The 17,443-nt window shown below is 36.6% G+C and overlaps 3 protein-coding genes across 3 annotated transcripts; 2 read left to right on the forward strand and 1 right to left on the reverse strand.

Moving 5' to 3' along the window:
• Positions 1 to 237: 237 nt before the first annotated feature.
• LOC106774013 (phytoene dehydrogenase, chloroplastic/chromoplastic) lies at positions 238 to 1,900 on the forward strand. The gene has a single exon (XM_014660805.2). It carries the CDS (start codon positions 262 to 264, stop codon positions 1,834 to 1,836), a length of 1,575 nt encoding a protein of 524 aa, XP_014516291.1. The 5' UTR covers positions 238 to 261; the 3' UTR covers positions 1,837 to 1,900.
• A 4,223-nt stretch (positions 1,901 to 6,123) lies between these two features.
• LOC106774232 (dynamin-like protein ARC5) lies at positions 6,124 to 13,281 on the forward strand. Its single transcript, XM_014661156.2, has 14 exons — positions 6,124 to 7,040; positions 7,725 to 7,858; positions 7,947 to 8,039; positions 8,177 to 8,240; positions 8,518 to 8,566; positions 8,711 to 8,793; positions 9,389 to 9,546; positions 9,621 to 9,681; positions 10,114 to 10,176; positions 10,585 to 10,685; positions 11,077 to 11,134; positions 11,327 to 11,662; positions 12,646 to 12,810; positions 12,941 to 13,281. The coding sequence occupies exons 1-14, from the start codon at positions 6,144 to 6,146 to the stop codon at positions 13,004 to 13,006; spliced, it is 2,328 nt and encodes a 775-aa protein (XP_014516642.1). The 5' UTR covers positions 6,124 to 6,143; the 3' UTR covers positions 13,007 to 13,281.
• Positions 13,282 to 14,998: 1,717 nt separating this feature from the next.
• Positions 14,999 to 17,062, reverse strand: LOC106773123 (L-type lectin-domain containing receptor kinase S.4-like). The gene has a single exon (XM_014659813.1). It carries the CDS (start codon positions 17,060 to 17,062, stop codon positions 14,999 to 15,001), a length of 2,064 nt encoding a protein of 687 aa, XP_014515299.1.
• Between the last annotated feature and the right edge of the window lie 381 nt (positions 17,063 to 17,443).

The raw sequence follows: 17,443 nt of genomic DNA on the forward strand, positions 1-17,443 counted from the left end.
GCGATAGTCTAACTTGTACTTTGGTGCTGCAATAACCATCCAGCCTAAATTTGAGGAATGTCACGAGTTCACAACTGAACTATTGGTGACATTGTAGGGTGGATTTGTCTTATTCACATTACTAGCAGTGCACAAGAAAATGATTTCATCCAATCAATTTTCTTTCCAATCGTGTGAAGGAGAAGGGAGAATATTGTGACACGACTTGCTTCTGATATTCTTAAAATATTCAAAACTCTCCAATGATAATATTAATATCTAATGAGAGATTGCATTAATCCACGTAAAGAAATGGCATCAACATCAGCGTCTCCACCAAAACCAATCCACCAGAATCAAACCCTTCTATTGAAAAAAAACGAACGATTTTTATCACTAACTGAAAACCTTATCCAAATTCCAATGACTACTATCACACTATTTTCCGCCCCTTGCACAAACCTCTCCTTCTCATCTCCTCCAAAACGATTCAGATTCAATCCCCAATCTTCCGCACAACTCTCCCCCACCTCTTCCTCACCTTTGCAAAACCCCTCACTACCCAAAACCGGAGTCATTGTCATCGGCGCTGGCCTCGCCGGCCTTGCCGCCGCCACTCACCTGAACTCCAACAACATCCCCTTCCTCCTCCTCGAAGCTTCAGACGCGGTCGGCGGCCGCGTCCGCACTGACATTGTCGACGGCTTCCTCCTGGACCGCGGCTTCCAAATCTTCATCACCGCCTATCCAGAAGCCCAAAAGCTCCTCGATTACCAGTCCCTGAATCTCCAGAAGTTCTACTCCGGAGCTCGAATTTTCTACGATGGTCGATTTCACACCGTCGCCGACCCTCTCCGCCACTTCTGGGACTCCGCAAAATCCCTCACCAATCCGATTGGATCCCCCATCGACAAGCTACTAATCGGATCCACCAGAATTGGCGTCCTCTCCAAATCCAACGAAGAAATCTTCGCCGCAGAGGAAGTCCCCACAATTGCTTTACTCAAGAAGCTAGGGTTTTCCGATTCCATCATCGGAAGGTTCTTCCGCCCCTTCTTCGGCGGAATCTTCTTTGATCCAAACCTGGAAACGACTTCGCGTCTTTTCGATTTCATCTTCAAGTGCCTCGCTCTCGGAGACAACACCCTGCCGGCGAGAGGCATATCGGCTATTCCGGAACAGCTGGCGGCGAGGTTGCCGACTGGTTCGATCCTGCTCAACTCCAGGGCCGTTTCCGTCGACCTCGACGACTCCAAAACGCCTCTCGTGAGACTGAAAAACGGCGACGTTTTGAAGAGCGAGCTGGGAGTCATCGTCGCGGTCGAAGAACCCGCGGCAGTTGAACTATTAGCGGGAAGGATTAGTCAGGTTCCTAAGAAACCGGTTCGAAGCACGGTATGCTTGTATTTCACCGCGAACCGGGATCAGATACCGGTTGAAGACCCGGTCCTATTTCTTAACGGGTCGGGTAAGGGCATTGTAAACAACATGTTCTTTGCGACGAATGTGGCTCCATCTTACGGGCCACCCGACAAGGCCCTGGTATCAGTGTCACTAATTGGGTTGTTTGAGGGTGTGTCCGACGATGAACTTGTGGGTAAGGCTATTGAGGAGCTTTCGGGTTGGTTTGGGGGCAAATTGGTTAGTAAGTGGAAACATTTAAGGAGCTATCGAATCGGGTTTGCCCAGCCCAATCAGTGCCCACCCACGGATCTGAAGAAAAACCCGAGAGTTGAGTCGGGTTTGTATGTTTGTGGTGATTATTTGACATGTGCGACGTTTGATGGTGCTTTGGTCTCTGGGAGAAGGGCATCAGAATCCCTGTTGAAGGATAGAGCCCTCACCCCCTCCTCTTAAAATTCTTCATTTACTTATTTCTTTTTCTTCCGTGAATATAATATGCATGATTCTTGTAATTTAATTATTAAAATTATAAAATTGAATATTTTTTTGAGATAACTAGTATATGATAAGGAGATGCGTTTCGCTTTATAGGAATTCCAATGATGCAATCCAAGCTTGTGATCAAGGATAAGTAGGGACAGTAACTGGGTCGGAATCAAACCAAACAAAGAAACAACATAAGCCACATTGCCCAGGATTCTCATCGATTCAAACACGTTGTTTTTCTACAATAACACCATATGTTTGACAAAATCCCACTATGACTTCCTGCTGCCAAATCTAAAATATCTGGCAAGAATTTTTTTTAATAATTTTTTATCCCAATTTACAAAATTAAGTTTAAATGCGTTTCAGTGACTATTATATTAAGAATGACATAAACCTGCACACTATTGATAAAGTAATTTGAGTTAATTGGTCTTAACTTGGAAGTCCACTTCTCAGTTTATTCCTTCAACCCGGATTCTATCTTGAAAATGTGGGAGCAATTACTAGAAAATTTATTGAGTAAAAAATAATGTTGGTGTACCTATCCAGCACAATGATGTATCCAACACACTGATGTGATGAGGAATTCCATCCAATCAACTTAATTAAGTTTCATTCTTTTGGAATAACTAAAAAATATTTTAAAGAATTATTTATATATTAATGATAGTTATGATAAATTTAGGTAGTTTAAAAAAGTTTATATATATATATATATATATATATATATATATATATATATATATATATGATATTTCTAAGAAAATATATACACTTACTCAATTATTCCTTCTTATTTATAAAACCTAAAAGTTTTTAGTGATTTGAGTGTAAAGAGTCTTTTGTAGGTGGATCTCACTTTGTATTCTAATCTTCAAGAGTATGCATCAGAGTTATTTAATCCAATCAGATTTTACCAGAGACCACACTCAAGATCTCAATAAAAATATTTAGTGTCCAACTTGGTGACAACACTTTAGAATCAAATGCAATATTGCTAATCCAACAAATTGAAGAGCAACTTAAATGCTACGAATTTGAGCTCAAAGTCCTATGCACTCAACATCAGGCGGACCTCTAACTGTTGAACCAAAAGTTGATCAGCTTATAGAACGAGAATTCTCGTCCACATCCTCAATAAAGGACTCCTCAACTAATGGTACAAACATGGCATTAGTGGCTAGCGAGAAATCCCCCATCGAAAGCATAGAGGAAAGGGTCGGACTTCAGCATTTCAGGAAAACTAATAGGAGGAAGGCTCATGCAACTCTTGGGTAGAGTGTAACCCGCCATCTCGGCAGGGTTCTTGTGAAAGCCATGATTGATTTGCTCGCGTAAGACTCGAAAAGACCGAAGCAACCAACACAAAACCTATATTAAATAGGAGGCATGTCTACACCTAATTTTAGAGTGTTTAGGTTTATCCCCTAAGATTATGTAACAACCATACAATCAAAATAAAATATATTCTAATTCTGATTGATTCCTAATTAAACATTCCATTTTAATCTTTCCTCTTTTTTCTTAATTTGCATGTTGTCTTAATTAGCTTTTATTCTTTGTACAATATACTTTTTTCTCTAGCCCCGAACACACCACCCCCAAGTTCCAAACAAACACATCAAACTAAACAGACCATCATAATTAGCTTGTCATACATATGCATTACAAATACTACAAACAATAACACACTACAAGTTCACATAAAACAAATTAATAAAATAAATAAAATATGTACTATGCATACAACAAGCATCAAACACATAACAAGAAGTTCTAACCATTTATGTTACACTTCACTTCTACAAAACTTATCTTTCTTATTTTAATATGACATCCATGCTCACCATCTTTCTAGATATTTTATATTTATTAGGATTCACAAGTTGCGTTAATCTTCTACTGATTGGCAGTTAGAGAGACCATCGTAGAAGCTGCCCTAGTTGACTTACTCGTGCGCATCCCTCCACGCGTTATAATTGAAGCCCCCCATTGACATGGTCTTTGCAAAACAAGGATAAAAATGATCAATTATTCAAATAATAAACAATCATAAAAGAAATGGACAACCATACCCTCAAAGAGAGTAACATGATCCTCAACATTAGGGATGTGAAGCATGTCCTTGACAATTGATGGGTTGAGGAAGTTGCCCAATAAGTTTAATACCTCTGTCCTCCTCGACAGTTAGCTGACCATCAGGCACCAAGTTTAACTTCTTAAGGAACGTCAAATACAAGGGAAACCTAGGGACCCAAGTACCAAGAAACACGATGTGCTCTAGCTCACCCTTAGAGAGGAGACCTTTAGCTTGAAGAATTTATTCTTAGAGTTCTTAAAAGATTTCGTGTAAACAATGACCCATTTAGAGATACTTAGCCGACCTTGGTCCCGTGTTTCATCTGATAGAAGAACATGAACATGTGAGGGGTCAGACTGAGATGACCACACACGATTTCAAAAGATTTTACAAAACCCCTAATATTGGGGTGGAATTGACTAATAACTATAGAGAGTGCGAACAAAAGACCGCTCTTAAAATTAGACAAGGCAAAAGAAACACCAAACTTTAGGAAATACTCGTAAATGAAAACAAAATTATCTTCCTTCTCACCAAGTCGGAAGAATACCCTATTGTTAGCAAAGCAGGGAAGGGTGTTAAGCCCATCCGAACAAATTTTGAAGGTAGACATTAGGTCGACTACCCTCGCTTCAGTCACGAACTTAGAATCATAAAAGGCTACCTTGTCTCAAATCCAAGTATACCTAGGGTCCATAGATGGGGCAACCTTCTTACCCTACATTACCTACTTCTTTTTCTTCTTCCTCTTTTCCTCGAGGGCCAAAGGTGACCTCTAAGGAAACCACTAGAGGAGGAGAAGCAATGAGAGATTTTTTGTGAAGAAAACCCTCTTGTTAGAAGAGACAAAAGAAGCACCCTTGCTCGTGGGGTATTTTTCCCATCCAGTAAGGAACGACGACAACCATAACCAAGATTAGGAGAAGAGGAAGACGACATATATGTACCTCGAAGAAGAAATACAAACTCAATCAAGAAAAGGATAAATGCAAATAGTGTTGAGGTTGGATGAGAATGAAGAAAAAAGTATAAAAGAAAGAAGTTTGAAACAAATTGACTATTAGTTAGGAATCATTTCCTTCCTATGTGTAACTCTTGACACTTCATTCTTTAAGTTCAACCATTGAGATGTAGCCACATCTGTCTCTTCTAGAAGCATTTAATGAGAAGCAACGTTTCACACCATAAAACAATTGTGACATTTCAAAAAGATTCCTCATTAATACTTCACAGTCAATAATAAAGTTATCATTAACTTAGCAAGACAAACATCAGGGCCTGCCTAAGTCGACAACACAAAACAAAGCTTGTACAAGTCGATAACACACAACAAAGTTTGCCCAAACTATAACATTGAATACTTAAGATTGCCTAAGTCGACAACACTAAAACAAAATTACTTATACAACCGACGAAACGACCAATTCATTTACAAACCTTAAAAGTCTACCATAATTTGATCAAAAGATCAGTCATAATCACGATGAAGTCTTACATAATCTATTGATGTGTTGAGAAATGCGATTCTTAATGTCTATTAAATTTCATTGTCTTGGAACAACTAAAAAATATTCCAAAACATGTTTATTGAAAAAAAGTTCACATATTAATAATAATGATGATAAATCTTATGAGTATAATTATACATAATATTGTTATTAATATTTATGATAAAGTATCATATTATTATTATTATTATATATTTAAAATTTTCGAGTAAATATACAATTACTCATTCATTTCCTTTTAGTCATAGTATTTAAATTCAATAAACACGCAAATAAATTTACATAAGAATATTTCTTTATATTAATCCTCCTCAAGAATACCTTGGATCCAATTAAACCTTACCATCTATCCGACCATGCCGAAAATCCCGTTAACAGTTGTTAGATACTTTTTCGAGAGAATTTATTTGTTCTAGAATAGGATTCTAAGATTCTAGGAACATTAAATTTGTAGATTCAAATTAAGTTTTGGTAGTTATTTTTACAACGAGTGAGAAGTGACATGAAACAACTAAATATCTACTAATGTAGAGACAGACAGACAGACAGAAAGAAAGAGATATGTTTGGGTTTTGTCTTAGGTGAGACGACAGGTGTCAGTTGGTGACGCATCGAATCACGTATGGCTTCCTTTTCCTGCCAGTTGGGAATTTGAAGACTAAAGATGCATTGCAGAGGGTAAGATGGTAAATGGGAATTTAAAAAAGAAGCGGTGGAAGGAAGAGATACCTGGAAAGAAGGAAATGGAGTTGGCGCAAGAGGAGGAGGAGGAGCAGCGGGAGTGGCGCCTGTACGAAGCCTACAATGAGCTTCACGCGCTGGCCCAGGACTTGCAGACGCCCTTCGACGCCCCGGCGGTTCTGGTGGTGGGCCACCAAACGGACGGCAAGAGCGCTCTGGTGGAGGCCCTCATGGGCTTTCAGTTCAACCACGTTGGAGGCGGCACCAAGACCCGCAGGCCCATCACCCTTCACATGAAATACGACCCCCAATGCGAGTCCCCTTCTTGCCACCTCGTCTCCGACACTGACCCCTCCCTCTCTCACCACAAATCCCTCCCCCAAATTCAGGCTTTCATCGAAGCTGAAAATGCCAGGTTGGAGCAGGACTCCAGCCAATTCTCCGCCAAGGAAATCATCATCAGAGTGGAGTACAAGTACTGCCCCAACCTCACCATCATCGACACTCCCGGCCTCATCGCTCCCGCTCCCGGCCGCAGGAACCGTGCTTTACAGGCCCAGGCACGTGCCGTCGAGGCGCTTGTCCGTGCCAAGATGCAGCACAAGGAGTTCATCATACTCTGCCTTGAGGATTGCAGCGACTGGAGCAACGCCACCACCAGGCGCGTCGTCATGCAGGTCGATCCCGAGCTCGCCAGGACTGTCATCGTCTCCACTAAACTCGACACCAGGATCCCCCAGTTCGCCCGCCCTTCCGATGTCGAGGTTTTCCTCTCGCCGCCTCCCTCCACGCTTGACGGCTGCATTCTCGGTGATTCCCCCTTCTTCACCTCCGTGCCTTCCGGAAGAGTGGGCTGTGGAACTGGTTATCTCTACTCCTCCAATGACGAGTTCAAACAGGTTCTTCTTATGCTCCTTTACCTAATTCGTGTATCTCCAGTTTCCCTGCCGTTTTTCAGTGCTCTTCGTTTACTACTTATTTTGTTTCATTTCAATGTTCGGCATGCCAAGTATGTTGCGCATTTTCTTTTCTGTTTTTCTACCACTGTTTTAAATGCCTATCCAGTGGCTAAAAGTAAAATAGCAGATTGTGTGATTTTGGTCCAGGTTATAACATCTTCATTCCACCCAATATTTTAGCAAAACTAAATCGCTTGGTAAACTAGCATGACATGACGGCGAGTAAATACAAAAGCACAGATATTTGAATGACAATGACCTAAGAAGGTACTCTCAGTATAGTGACTTAATTGCCGACATGTGGAAAAGGAATGTTCTTCCGTCTTGAGCAATTAATGACTTAAATATTGGAAGAAATTGGGATGGAGGGGTCATGATTGAAAGTGACAAAAAACTTAAGGTATCCAATTGGTGTAATTGAAACCTGAAGAACCAAAATTGTACAGTCGTGATACTTAAGAAACTAAAAATGAAATTAAGCCAAATAATAAATAAATACCGCTATGCGACTGCTATTTGAGTTTGTATTTCCCTAAAGCAGTTCATAATTTGGTTAAAATTTTGGTGCACCGATAGTGGAGAGTTTCATTCCCATGATCTATTTTGTTCTACATACGAATGCAGGCAGTGTGCTTCAGAGAGATAGAAGATGTTGCATCTTTGGAGGAGAAGTTAGGGAGGGCATTGTCAAAGCAGGAAAGGAGTAGGATAGGCGTAAGTAAACTTAGGCTGTTTCTGGAAGAATTGCTACAGAAGAGGTACTTATACATTATGGTTTGATTTTAAGTTTATCCGTTTTTTTTTTTTGTTTATAATTGGCTGAGTCCTTAATAATGATCGTGCTAGGTATATAAATAATGTACCATTGATCATTCCACTTCTTGAGAAGGAGTATCGGAGTGTGACAAGGAAATTGAGTGACATAAATCAAGAGTTGAGGTATGTTGTAAGTTAAAAATATCTCTGTTGTACTTGATCTGCAAAGGAAGTTTTGGTTTTGAATTTTTTATTATAGAACTGTTATCTATCTTTTTTCCATTCATTACTTGTCTTATTCTTCTTCACATTGTATACAGCACACTTGATGAAGCTAAACTGAAGGAGAAAGGAAGAGCATTCCATGATATGTTCTTGACCAAGGTTTCTTTGTCATAAATTCTTCTTCTCAGTATCTTACTCTTCTTTATTGGTAAAATTATTATGTTTCTAGTTATTTGTCCTCCTATCAATGTGAGGGGTATTTAATCTGTGATTTTTAGCTTGTAGAGTAAACTCTTTGTTTGTCTTAGTCTGTATGTATCTGCATATGCATGCTTGTAGTCAATTATTTTCAGCTGTTTGAATTCATAGATAGTGTCTGAACCTTAAAATGTACTCGTATTTTCCCTCCCTCACTTGCATATTTTCTATTATTCAGTTGTCATTGTTGCTTAAAGGGACAGTTGTTGCACCTCCCGATAAATTTGGTAAATCTCCTATTCCTCTTAGCTGTTTTTCACGGGCTAGCCTATTGAACTTGATAATGCACAACACTTAAAAAGAAGGCTTACTATCTTTTGATATCCTTTTTCCCTTGACAAGTTGCCTGACGTTTTTTTTTGTTGTTTCAGGTGAAACACTGCAAGATGAACGAATAAATGGAGGTGCATTTATTGGTGCTGATGGTGTTCAGTTCCCTCACAAGCTAATACCTGTAAGTTTCGGCCTACCTTTTTACCATTCTTATGAGCTACATTAGCTTTTCATTGCAGTGGATGGCAATCTAACTACTCTTGATTTTACTATTTTCCCTTGTTAAAAATATGAATAATTTCCATTTTCTTTGTCTTCTCGTTGGTAATTTTATTTAACTTGGGCCTGTTAGTTATGTCTGCTAATTACTACTTACGTATGAGTTTTTTGTTTGTGTGGTGGGTGAAGATTTTCTCAGAATCTTGTTAAATAAACACCTGATGATACAGGTCCAAAGCCCACCATTACTAAGGTATATGTTGGGAGAGTTAAAAGGTGCAACATACCTAGGAGAGAGAATGGGTATAAAAAGTTAAAGGGAGGTGGAGGGGAGGCTGGAAATTGGAATTTGGACCCAAGAGAAATTAGACCTCTTGAATTCCCAGAATTTTTCTTTCTTGCCACTACTGAAAACATTAATATACACAGGATTTTGATTTCATTGATCATGCTTGTATACATTAATAAATGATAAATGATACATACATTTCATAGTCTTGTATTTTCTGTTTGCTTTGTCTCTATAATGGGACAGGCTAACCTATCCTTGTGCACAGAATGCAAGTATGCGACTTTATGGTGGAGCACAATATCATAGGGCAATGGCTGAATTTCGTTTTGTGGTTGGAGGAATAAAGTGTCCCCCAATTACTCGTGAAGAAATTGTAAATGCTTGTGGAGTCGAAGACATTCATGATGGAACAAATTACTCTAGGTCTGTGTTTTACCTATTCATTCTTGCAATACTACCATTTGTGAATATTAAAATGACATTTTTTGAGTAACCAGGACTGCTTGTGTAATTGCTGTTGCAAAGGCTCGTGACACATTTGAACCCTTTCTTCATCAGGTGATTAATGCTATAAAATTGAATATATATTCCTTTTGATTTCTTTCTTTAATTATTTAGCTGAATTGCAATTTTAATTGTCTTTTAATTTCTGATTTGGTATTTTAGCCTTCCAATATTTTTGTGATCTTAGTCCCTGGATTTTAAAAAATCTGCAATTTTTGTACAATCCTCAGATTTCTTGATCTTACTATTTTTTTTTTCGTGATCCAAACTCAGTTCTTAGCAAGTTTGAGTAGCCAGCTTTATCATTGACAGATGCAGTTTGTAATAATTAGGTTTGATTTGATTTCCAGGATTCTATCATAGTTTTATGATCAAATCTGTATACAAAATGATTCTTGTTGTGCTCTTCAAATTATAAGAAAAAAAATTAACTATTTTTCATATTCCAAGTCTAACTAAATGATTAATTCTCTATTCTCGGCACAGTTGGGCTCCAGACTGTTGTATATACTTAAGAGACTGCTTCCTATCTCCGTTTATCTTCTTCAGGTATTCTTTTGTTTCTTCTGTAAGATATAAAGTATTTGAATCTTACCTAGCAGCATTAGCTTTTAGGACACCTAGGTGTTTACATGGTATCAAGAGCCTCCATAAACAAGATGTCTAAAGTTTAATCCTTGCCAGCTCTATTATTCTAAATAAAAGTGAATCTTAGTACAAGGTAGGGGTGGATCTGTGCATTATCAGTGCTTCAATTCTGAAGGGCTCTTGCACAGCCTGAATATGGTATAAAACTATTTAGGTCTTCACCTAACAGCTTGAGCTTTTGAGATAGCCGATTCTTGATGTTTTTTATGAATAAATTGTTTATGCTTTTGCAAATATTCTCACAGTTTTGTACAATTATTAGTTTGTTATTTTTCCTAACTTATTTTATTTATGGACTTTGTTTGACAGAAAGATAGTGAATATCTAAGTGGCCATGAGGTGTTCCTCAGGCGTGTTGCCTCTGCCTTCAACAACTTTGCCGAATCTACAGAAAAATCATGCCATGAAAAGTTAACCACCACTTGTCCCCATATGCCACAAGTTTGTTCCATATGTCAAGTGAAAAATTGAGCTATTTTAATAAAAAAGAAAAAATGAATATTCAAGACCTTGATTTTTTCATGAGGAATAAGATGCACAGCTCATCTTTTTAAAAGAGAACATCAAGTGTAATATATGACATTCTTGCATTACATCTCGATTTTGTGCTTTCTTCCATTTTTTTTTCATGCTTGTTATTTTTAGAAGTTAGGGTACATTTTTTCCCCTTGATCTTAAAAATGTTCCAGCTTTGCATTCTCATCCATAATCTATCCTTTTTTTTTTCTTACATTAAATGTTAGTACTCGGCATTGTTTATTTGCTATTTTCTAAATTCAATTTTGTTATCCTTTGCTCTAGATGTATGGAGGATTTGGTTAGCACCACCAGATATGTTTCATGGTCTCTCCACAATAAGGTATTAAGGAGCATTTACAGGGACCGATGCTTTGGCATGGTGCACTTTTAAATGATCTTTGCTCCCTATGTTGAGTTTAAGCTAGGATTGTATCATTATATCTTCCCGAGAGAAAAGTAAAATATTGTTTGCTAAGCTAAGTTTTCATAGCTCATTTTCTGTCTCATTCTATTGTCACTGTCAACTTTGTAGAGTCGGGCTGGGTTACGTCAGTTCTTAGATTCATTTGGTGGAACAGAACAGACCAACAGTGCTTCTAATAATCCTACGGCAACTAATATATCACAAACCAGTGTGCATGACAGAGAAGACACGAAGTCACAACCAGATGTAAAACTCAGTCATGTGGCCTCTGGGATTGATTCTAGTTCATCCATTCAGACAACAGAAACAAAGCTTGCTGACCTTCTGGATAGTACACTCTGGAATAGGAGGCTTGCACCTTCGTCTGAAAGAATTGTTTATGGCTTGGTACAACAGATATTTCATGGCATTAGAGAATATTTCCTGGTTTCCACAGAATTAAAGGTTTGTGATATTTCTTTTTTAATTTAAGCTTCTTTGTGTTTGGTCTGCCAGTTTCCTCCTTTCTTGCTTGAAGTGAAAGCTTCCCAGGTAAGCATAGAAATGAAGGGTTGATTGTTTGGGTTTAATGTACATGCACAACCTACGATATGTACTGAAAATTGTGATTGTTCTTAAATATTTTTTGGCAAAGAGATCCCCTCCGCTTTTACAGCATGACAATATAAGAGAAAAGTGTAGCTCTTAAAAATTACAGACATTGTAAATTGATTAGAGTAGATTGAGTGTGAAAGAATTAGGTTACAAAAATTGATTTGCGTTTTGTTAAGGTTTGGGTTTAGAATAATCCTTTAATCAGTTTTGTTTGAAGTGTAAAGCAAAACTAAGTGAAGTAAAAATGAGTACGTTATGTGGATTCTATACCCAACATCAATTCTTGTCAGCAGAAAAGTTGATGTTTTTACTTTTGTCAAGATCAATTATATTCATTGCTACATGTTTTAAGATTTTAAAAATTACTCTAACAAATAGCAATACTTTAAATGGATTTATTTTCCTGCAACTGGGAGTATATAGGTATCTAAGCAAGCAAATTATGTGATATAGGTATCTATTTGATTCTTCCAATATTTCCAATACTGAGAAAAAAATTATAAGTTGCATCAATATTGTAAATAAAGGTTTTTTATTTCTCAGTTAACACTTGCATATTATAATTTCTCAAAGGATATCAATATATGAAAAAAAATCATTTACACATGCAAAACAGACTGTAGTTTAGGTATACCCCATATTTACATTTATTTTTCTTTTCATTCTTTCAAATTTTATGTTTTTGCTCAGGTTGATTAAAACTAACACCACTCGACAATATGTCAAGACTTTGGGGCAATAGATTAGTATAATAAAAATCATTCATAATTTAGAATTCTTGCATAATTTTTTTCCCCATCTTTTATGCATTGCTTATACCCAATATTTTGCAGTTCAACTGTTTCCTTTTGATGCCCATTGTGGACAAGTTGCCTGCACTTCTCCGGGAAGACCTAGAATCTGCCTTTGAAGATGACTTGGATAATGTTTTTGATATAACCAATCTGCAGCATTCATTCGGGCAGCAAAAGAGAGATACCGAAATTGAACTGAAAAGGGTATTTCTTATTTCATATAACATGGTTTTCTCATGAACATATCCAGACGTGCCAACTTTGTCTTTGTTGTCCATTAGGTTAAACTTTTTTTTTTTTTTTTTTTTTTTTTTTTTTTTTTATCAATTTACAGATCCAGAGGCTCAAAGAGAAATTCAGAATGATACATGAGCAGCTAATTCAAAATCAAGTCATCTGAATATGTGAGCTACTGAGTATAATTTTCAAATGAAACAGGCATGTGATTTAAAGATTTATGATCTTTCATTTTCTTATATTAATGTCTAATGAATTATCATAGTAGAAGAATGAATAGGATGTTGTTTACGAGGACATTTTGCTGTAGCTAACTGAACATCTCTTTTCCTGAAGTAGTTCAAGTCAGGTGCTGTTCTTCTAGAATACATTGTGTTTGGACATTCTTTTCTTATTCTTTTTCGTTACACATAAACTTTTGGTTGTCAAGAGTTTCAAGAATAATTTTAATGTGTCTATAAGTTAACAAAGCAAATTACAGTGGATCAGCACATACTGAGTTGAATCAGTAATCACGCGTATGCTGTTAGTTCTGGCCCCAAACATTGGTTGTGAATGCTTGGACTTAGGAGTGTTTGAGATACAGTTTGGTTTGGCTTTTGGTTAAAATACATCTGAACAGAACATAAATATTAAAATTATGTGGTTCTGTTTGAACATTTAAAGAAAACCAAACGTTGAAATATGGGTGTAAATATAGATTGATTAAATAATTAATACATACATATATATATATATATATATATATATATATATATATATATATATATATTAGTTTATTTTTCCTTGTAAAATATTCAACAATGTAATGTTTCTTTCTGAAATCAAGAAAAGTAGTTTTTTCACACCACTTGTTTTAGGGGATTTGTTGGGTAGTTTTTTTTATTTTTTTATTTTATTATTATTATTATTATTATTATTATTATTATTATTATTATTATTATCAATACATATACTTGTCTTATCCTTTGGACATAGAAGTCTATGTCTAATGTTATACCATGATGAACAAATTTATTTCTAGCTACACTATACTTAAATATTTGTTATCTTTAACATTGTATAGTGTCAAACAACTTGTTTACATAAATTAGCTATTCTTTTATTTGCAAAGGAACTAAATAAAATATAAAGGCACAAGAGGTATTTAAGCACTTACAAATGAAAAACAAAGAATAGAGGAGGTTATGCTGTGTTCATTGTGACATAAATAATAGATAATCCTTATAATATATCTCTCAAACTTAAAAATCCCCAATATTGTATAAAATTTAAAATGGAAACATTATAGTTAATCTCTTTGTATTATTTTCTTCCAATAATATATTTTCTATTACTTTACTCTCTCAAAGCTAATAATGTAATGTGCACACATTAGCTATTTCTGTCACTTATTATTATATAGAAAACATAATTTTTCAGGAAGTCAAGGTTATTCCTATGCTAATTTGTTTACACAAAATAAAATTAGTAGCTTTCTTGATCTACCACTTTTTACTTTTATATTTTTAAGTTACATGTGATATTTTTAAGTTTACATTATGTATTTTATCATTCTTTAGAGAATTTAACAAATCATAACTGAATTGAAATAAAGAAAGATAGCATATACAAGGACAGTTTCTTCGTTGGGTTACAAAATCAACTCGTGTATGAAATGAAAAAGGATAGCATATACAAGAACAGCTTTTTCCCAAAATGACAATGTTGGGGGTATGAAATAAATTAGACACTTTTAGTTTTCTTTTTATAGACACACCTATGAGTGAAATAATAGATAATATAATAATATTTAAATAATTGATTTCAATTTAGTTTGAATTAGATATGAAATTATAAAGTGAAAACTGATCCAAACCATTGAGTTATACAAAAAGAGATTCAAATCAATTTAATTTTTTTTAATTGGTTATCGACTTTCTGAACTGATTCTTATTATTTTTCGGCATTTGTGCTTGTTATAAACACCCTACTTGGAGTGGCAATATGCCTATTCTCCCATAAAAAAATGAATAAAACTTGGTATATAGAAGAGTACTTCGGTATATTTATGGAAAAACATTAAGGGCAATAGCATCATGGAGTTGAGATTGCTTTACTTTCATCATTACCTAAAACAATGTGGTTCTTTATTATATGTTACATACAGCCATAGCTATGAAGTGTTACCAGTGAGTTCGGCAGGGTAGACCACCTCATCAAAGCATGTAAGACTACAATAGTTTGACGAAGACACCATAGAACTTGAAGGTTGAGAATTATATGGAAAGTTGCAGGGACATTTTGCTATTTCTCTTGGACCTTCACTGTGAATGTCAGGAGGAAGTGGAGAAAGGATAATTTCTCCCATAAGGAACTGGACAATCATTCTCATATTAGGTCTGTAATGAGGATTGGGATGAGAGCAAAGCAATCCAAGACTAAGCACAAGCTGAGCTTCATCTTTGTCATACTCATATAAACTGGGGTCAATAGCTCTGCAGATCTGTCCTTGGTGATGTAGATCTCTAACCCAATCTACCAATACCAGTTCCTCGGGATTCTTTTGGGGCTCTATTGGCCTCCTTCCACATGCTACTTCCAAAATGAGTACTCCATACCCATATACATCTGTGCTTGTTCTTGCTTTCCCAGTCTTGGTGAGCTCAGGGGCCATGTAGCCTAGTGTTCCCACAATGCTTGTTGTCTGTGGATTGATTCCATGCTCGTAAGTCCTTGCAAGACCAAAATCTCCAAGCTTTGGTTGGAGATCTGCATCTATCAGGACATTGCTTGGCTTTACATCTCTGTGAACAACCTGCACCTCACTTTCTTCATGGAGATACAGCAGCCCTTGGGCAACTCCAGTTATGATCTTGTATCTTTGATCCCAAGTTAGTAATTTCTTCTTTTGATGATCATTTTCAAACAGAAGCTTGTCTAGGCTTCCATTTGGTAGATAATCATACACAATGAGGAGTTCATCCTGCTTCCTGCACCACCCATGTAATTGCACCAAATTTCTATGCTTAAGCTGTGTCATGCTTGTTATTTCCGCTACAAATTCTCTGATCCCCTGCCTTGAATCAGGAGCAACCCGCTTTACGGCTACTTCTAGTCCTGTGCTAGGGATTAAACCTCTGTAGACTTTACCAAAACCTCCATACCCAATAAGGTTTCTGTCCCCAAACTTTCCTGTAGCTGAATGGAGCTCAGAATATTTAAATTTATGGGTGGCAAATTCGAGTTCCCAATCCTCTAAAACCTCCTCTCTATTTCTTAATCTGTGCAGGGCTAGAGCTCCTATAATTGTCAATATAAAAAGAGATGCACTTGCTAGAGTAATACCTGCTGCAAAGTGTTTTTTGTGCACCACCTTAATAGAAGTATTTGACCGAATAAGTGGCACAGCTGATTTTTCTAGCTCTTGTGCTGCTGCTCCTATTTTGAAGCTCCAACCATGTATATTATACTCAGCTACCAGCAGACCGTTGGAAGCAGAAAAACCTGCATACATGTAATCATCAAACACCAAGGATAGGTCTATGCGAAATGATATCAAAGGAAAATATGGCTTTGGCATGCCAAAAGGAGAAACTGTGACATGCATCATCATCTCCCCTTCATTGTAATCAACCCATGCTTGAATGGGTTTTCCACTCTTCAAGCTGAAGGAAATGTTCTTGCTGTGATCTTCTTGGCCATTTCTTTCTAAATAGTATGCTACTGACTTAGATGTGTTAGAGATGAGGCTGGATATATCTATCCCCACGTGATTATCATCGATGTCTTCAAGTTCAAGGTTCTGTACCCCATCAAACTCTACAGCTAGGAACGGGGTTGAAAGTTCCTTATTACTTGTCTCATTTGGGAGGCCTAAATATTGATTTGTGAGGCACCCTTTTGGTTCGTTGGTAGATATTAGGACGAATGCAAAACCGTGTCCTCCAAGATCTGGGTACTTAGGAACTATGGAAAACACAAAGGTAGTGCTAAAGGTTGCAACAATGGATTTGTTTTTGCTAGATTTGAATGGCAAAGGAGATGGATAGAATGCATGGCCAAAGATTTTTGCAGAATCATTTGTCAAGGTAAGTATGCCATTCGGCCTCACATAAGCTCCATCCATTTTCAAGCCTGGTTGCCGAAAATCATATTTTACAAAATTGATATCCGACAATGCAAACCTCAACAGAGAATAAAGAACAACCAAAAGGATGCCAGATGCATGCATTGCCATGCTTGTGATGTTGGTATTGGTTGTTGAAAAAGATTAGAACACTGCTATCTGAAATAGGATTATAGTTACTCTGAAGTTTTGGTCGAAAGAGCCTATTAATACTGCGTTTGGAACCATGCACCTTGGAAGTAAGAATCATTTTTTAAATCCAAATAAGGATATCAATGAAAATAACTTACAGATTGGCTTCAGACATCATTTTAATTGAAAAGTGTCAACTTGTACTTAAATAAAAATCCATGAAAAACAAAAAGTGTAAGTCATTAGAATGGTGAGATAAAAAAGGAATTAATGTATATTATCTCATTACAAGTACAGATATCAAGAGAAAAAGTTAAAATTAATATAACTCATTTTTAAGAAAAAGATTACAAACACATC

The sequence above is a fragment of the Vigna radiata genome, chromosome 9 (assembly GCF_000741045.1).
Source record: "Vigna radiata var. radiata cultivar VC1973A chromosome 9, Vradiata_ver6, whole genome shotgun sequence".
NCBI lineage: Eukaryota > Viridiplantae > Streptophyta > Magnoliopsida > Fabales > Fabaceae > Vigna > Vigna radiata.

Coding starts and splice junctions, on each gene's coding strand:
- LOC106774232 (XM_014661156.2), top strand. CDS start 6,144: ATGGTAAATGGGAATTTAAAAAAGAAGCGGTGGAAGGAAGAGATACCT. Junction 7,859..7,946: donor GAAGAATTGCTACAGAAGAG/GTACTTATACAT, acceptor TGATCGTGCTAG/GTATATAAATAATGTACCAT. Junction 8,241..8,517: donor ATGATATGTTCTTGACCAAG/GTTTCTTTGTCA, acceptor TCTATTATTCAG/TTGTCATTGTTGCTTAAAGG.
- LOC106773123 (XM_014659813.1), bottom strand. CDS start 17,062: ATGGCAATGCATGCATCTGGCATCCTTTTGGTTGTTCTTTATTCTCTG.
- LOC106774013 (XM_014660805.2), top strand. CDS start 262: ATGAGAGATTGCATTAATCCACGTAAAGAAATGGCATCAACATCAGCG.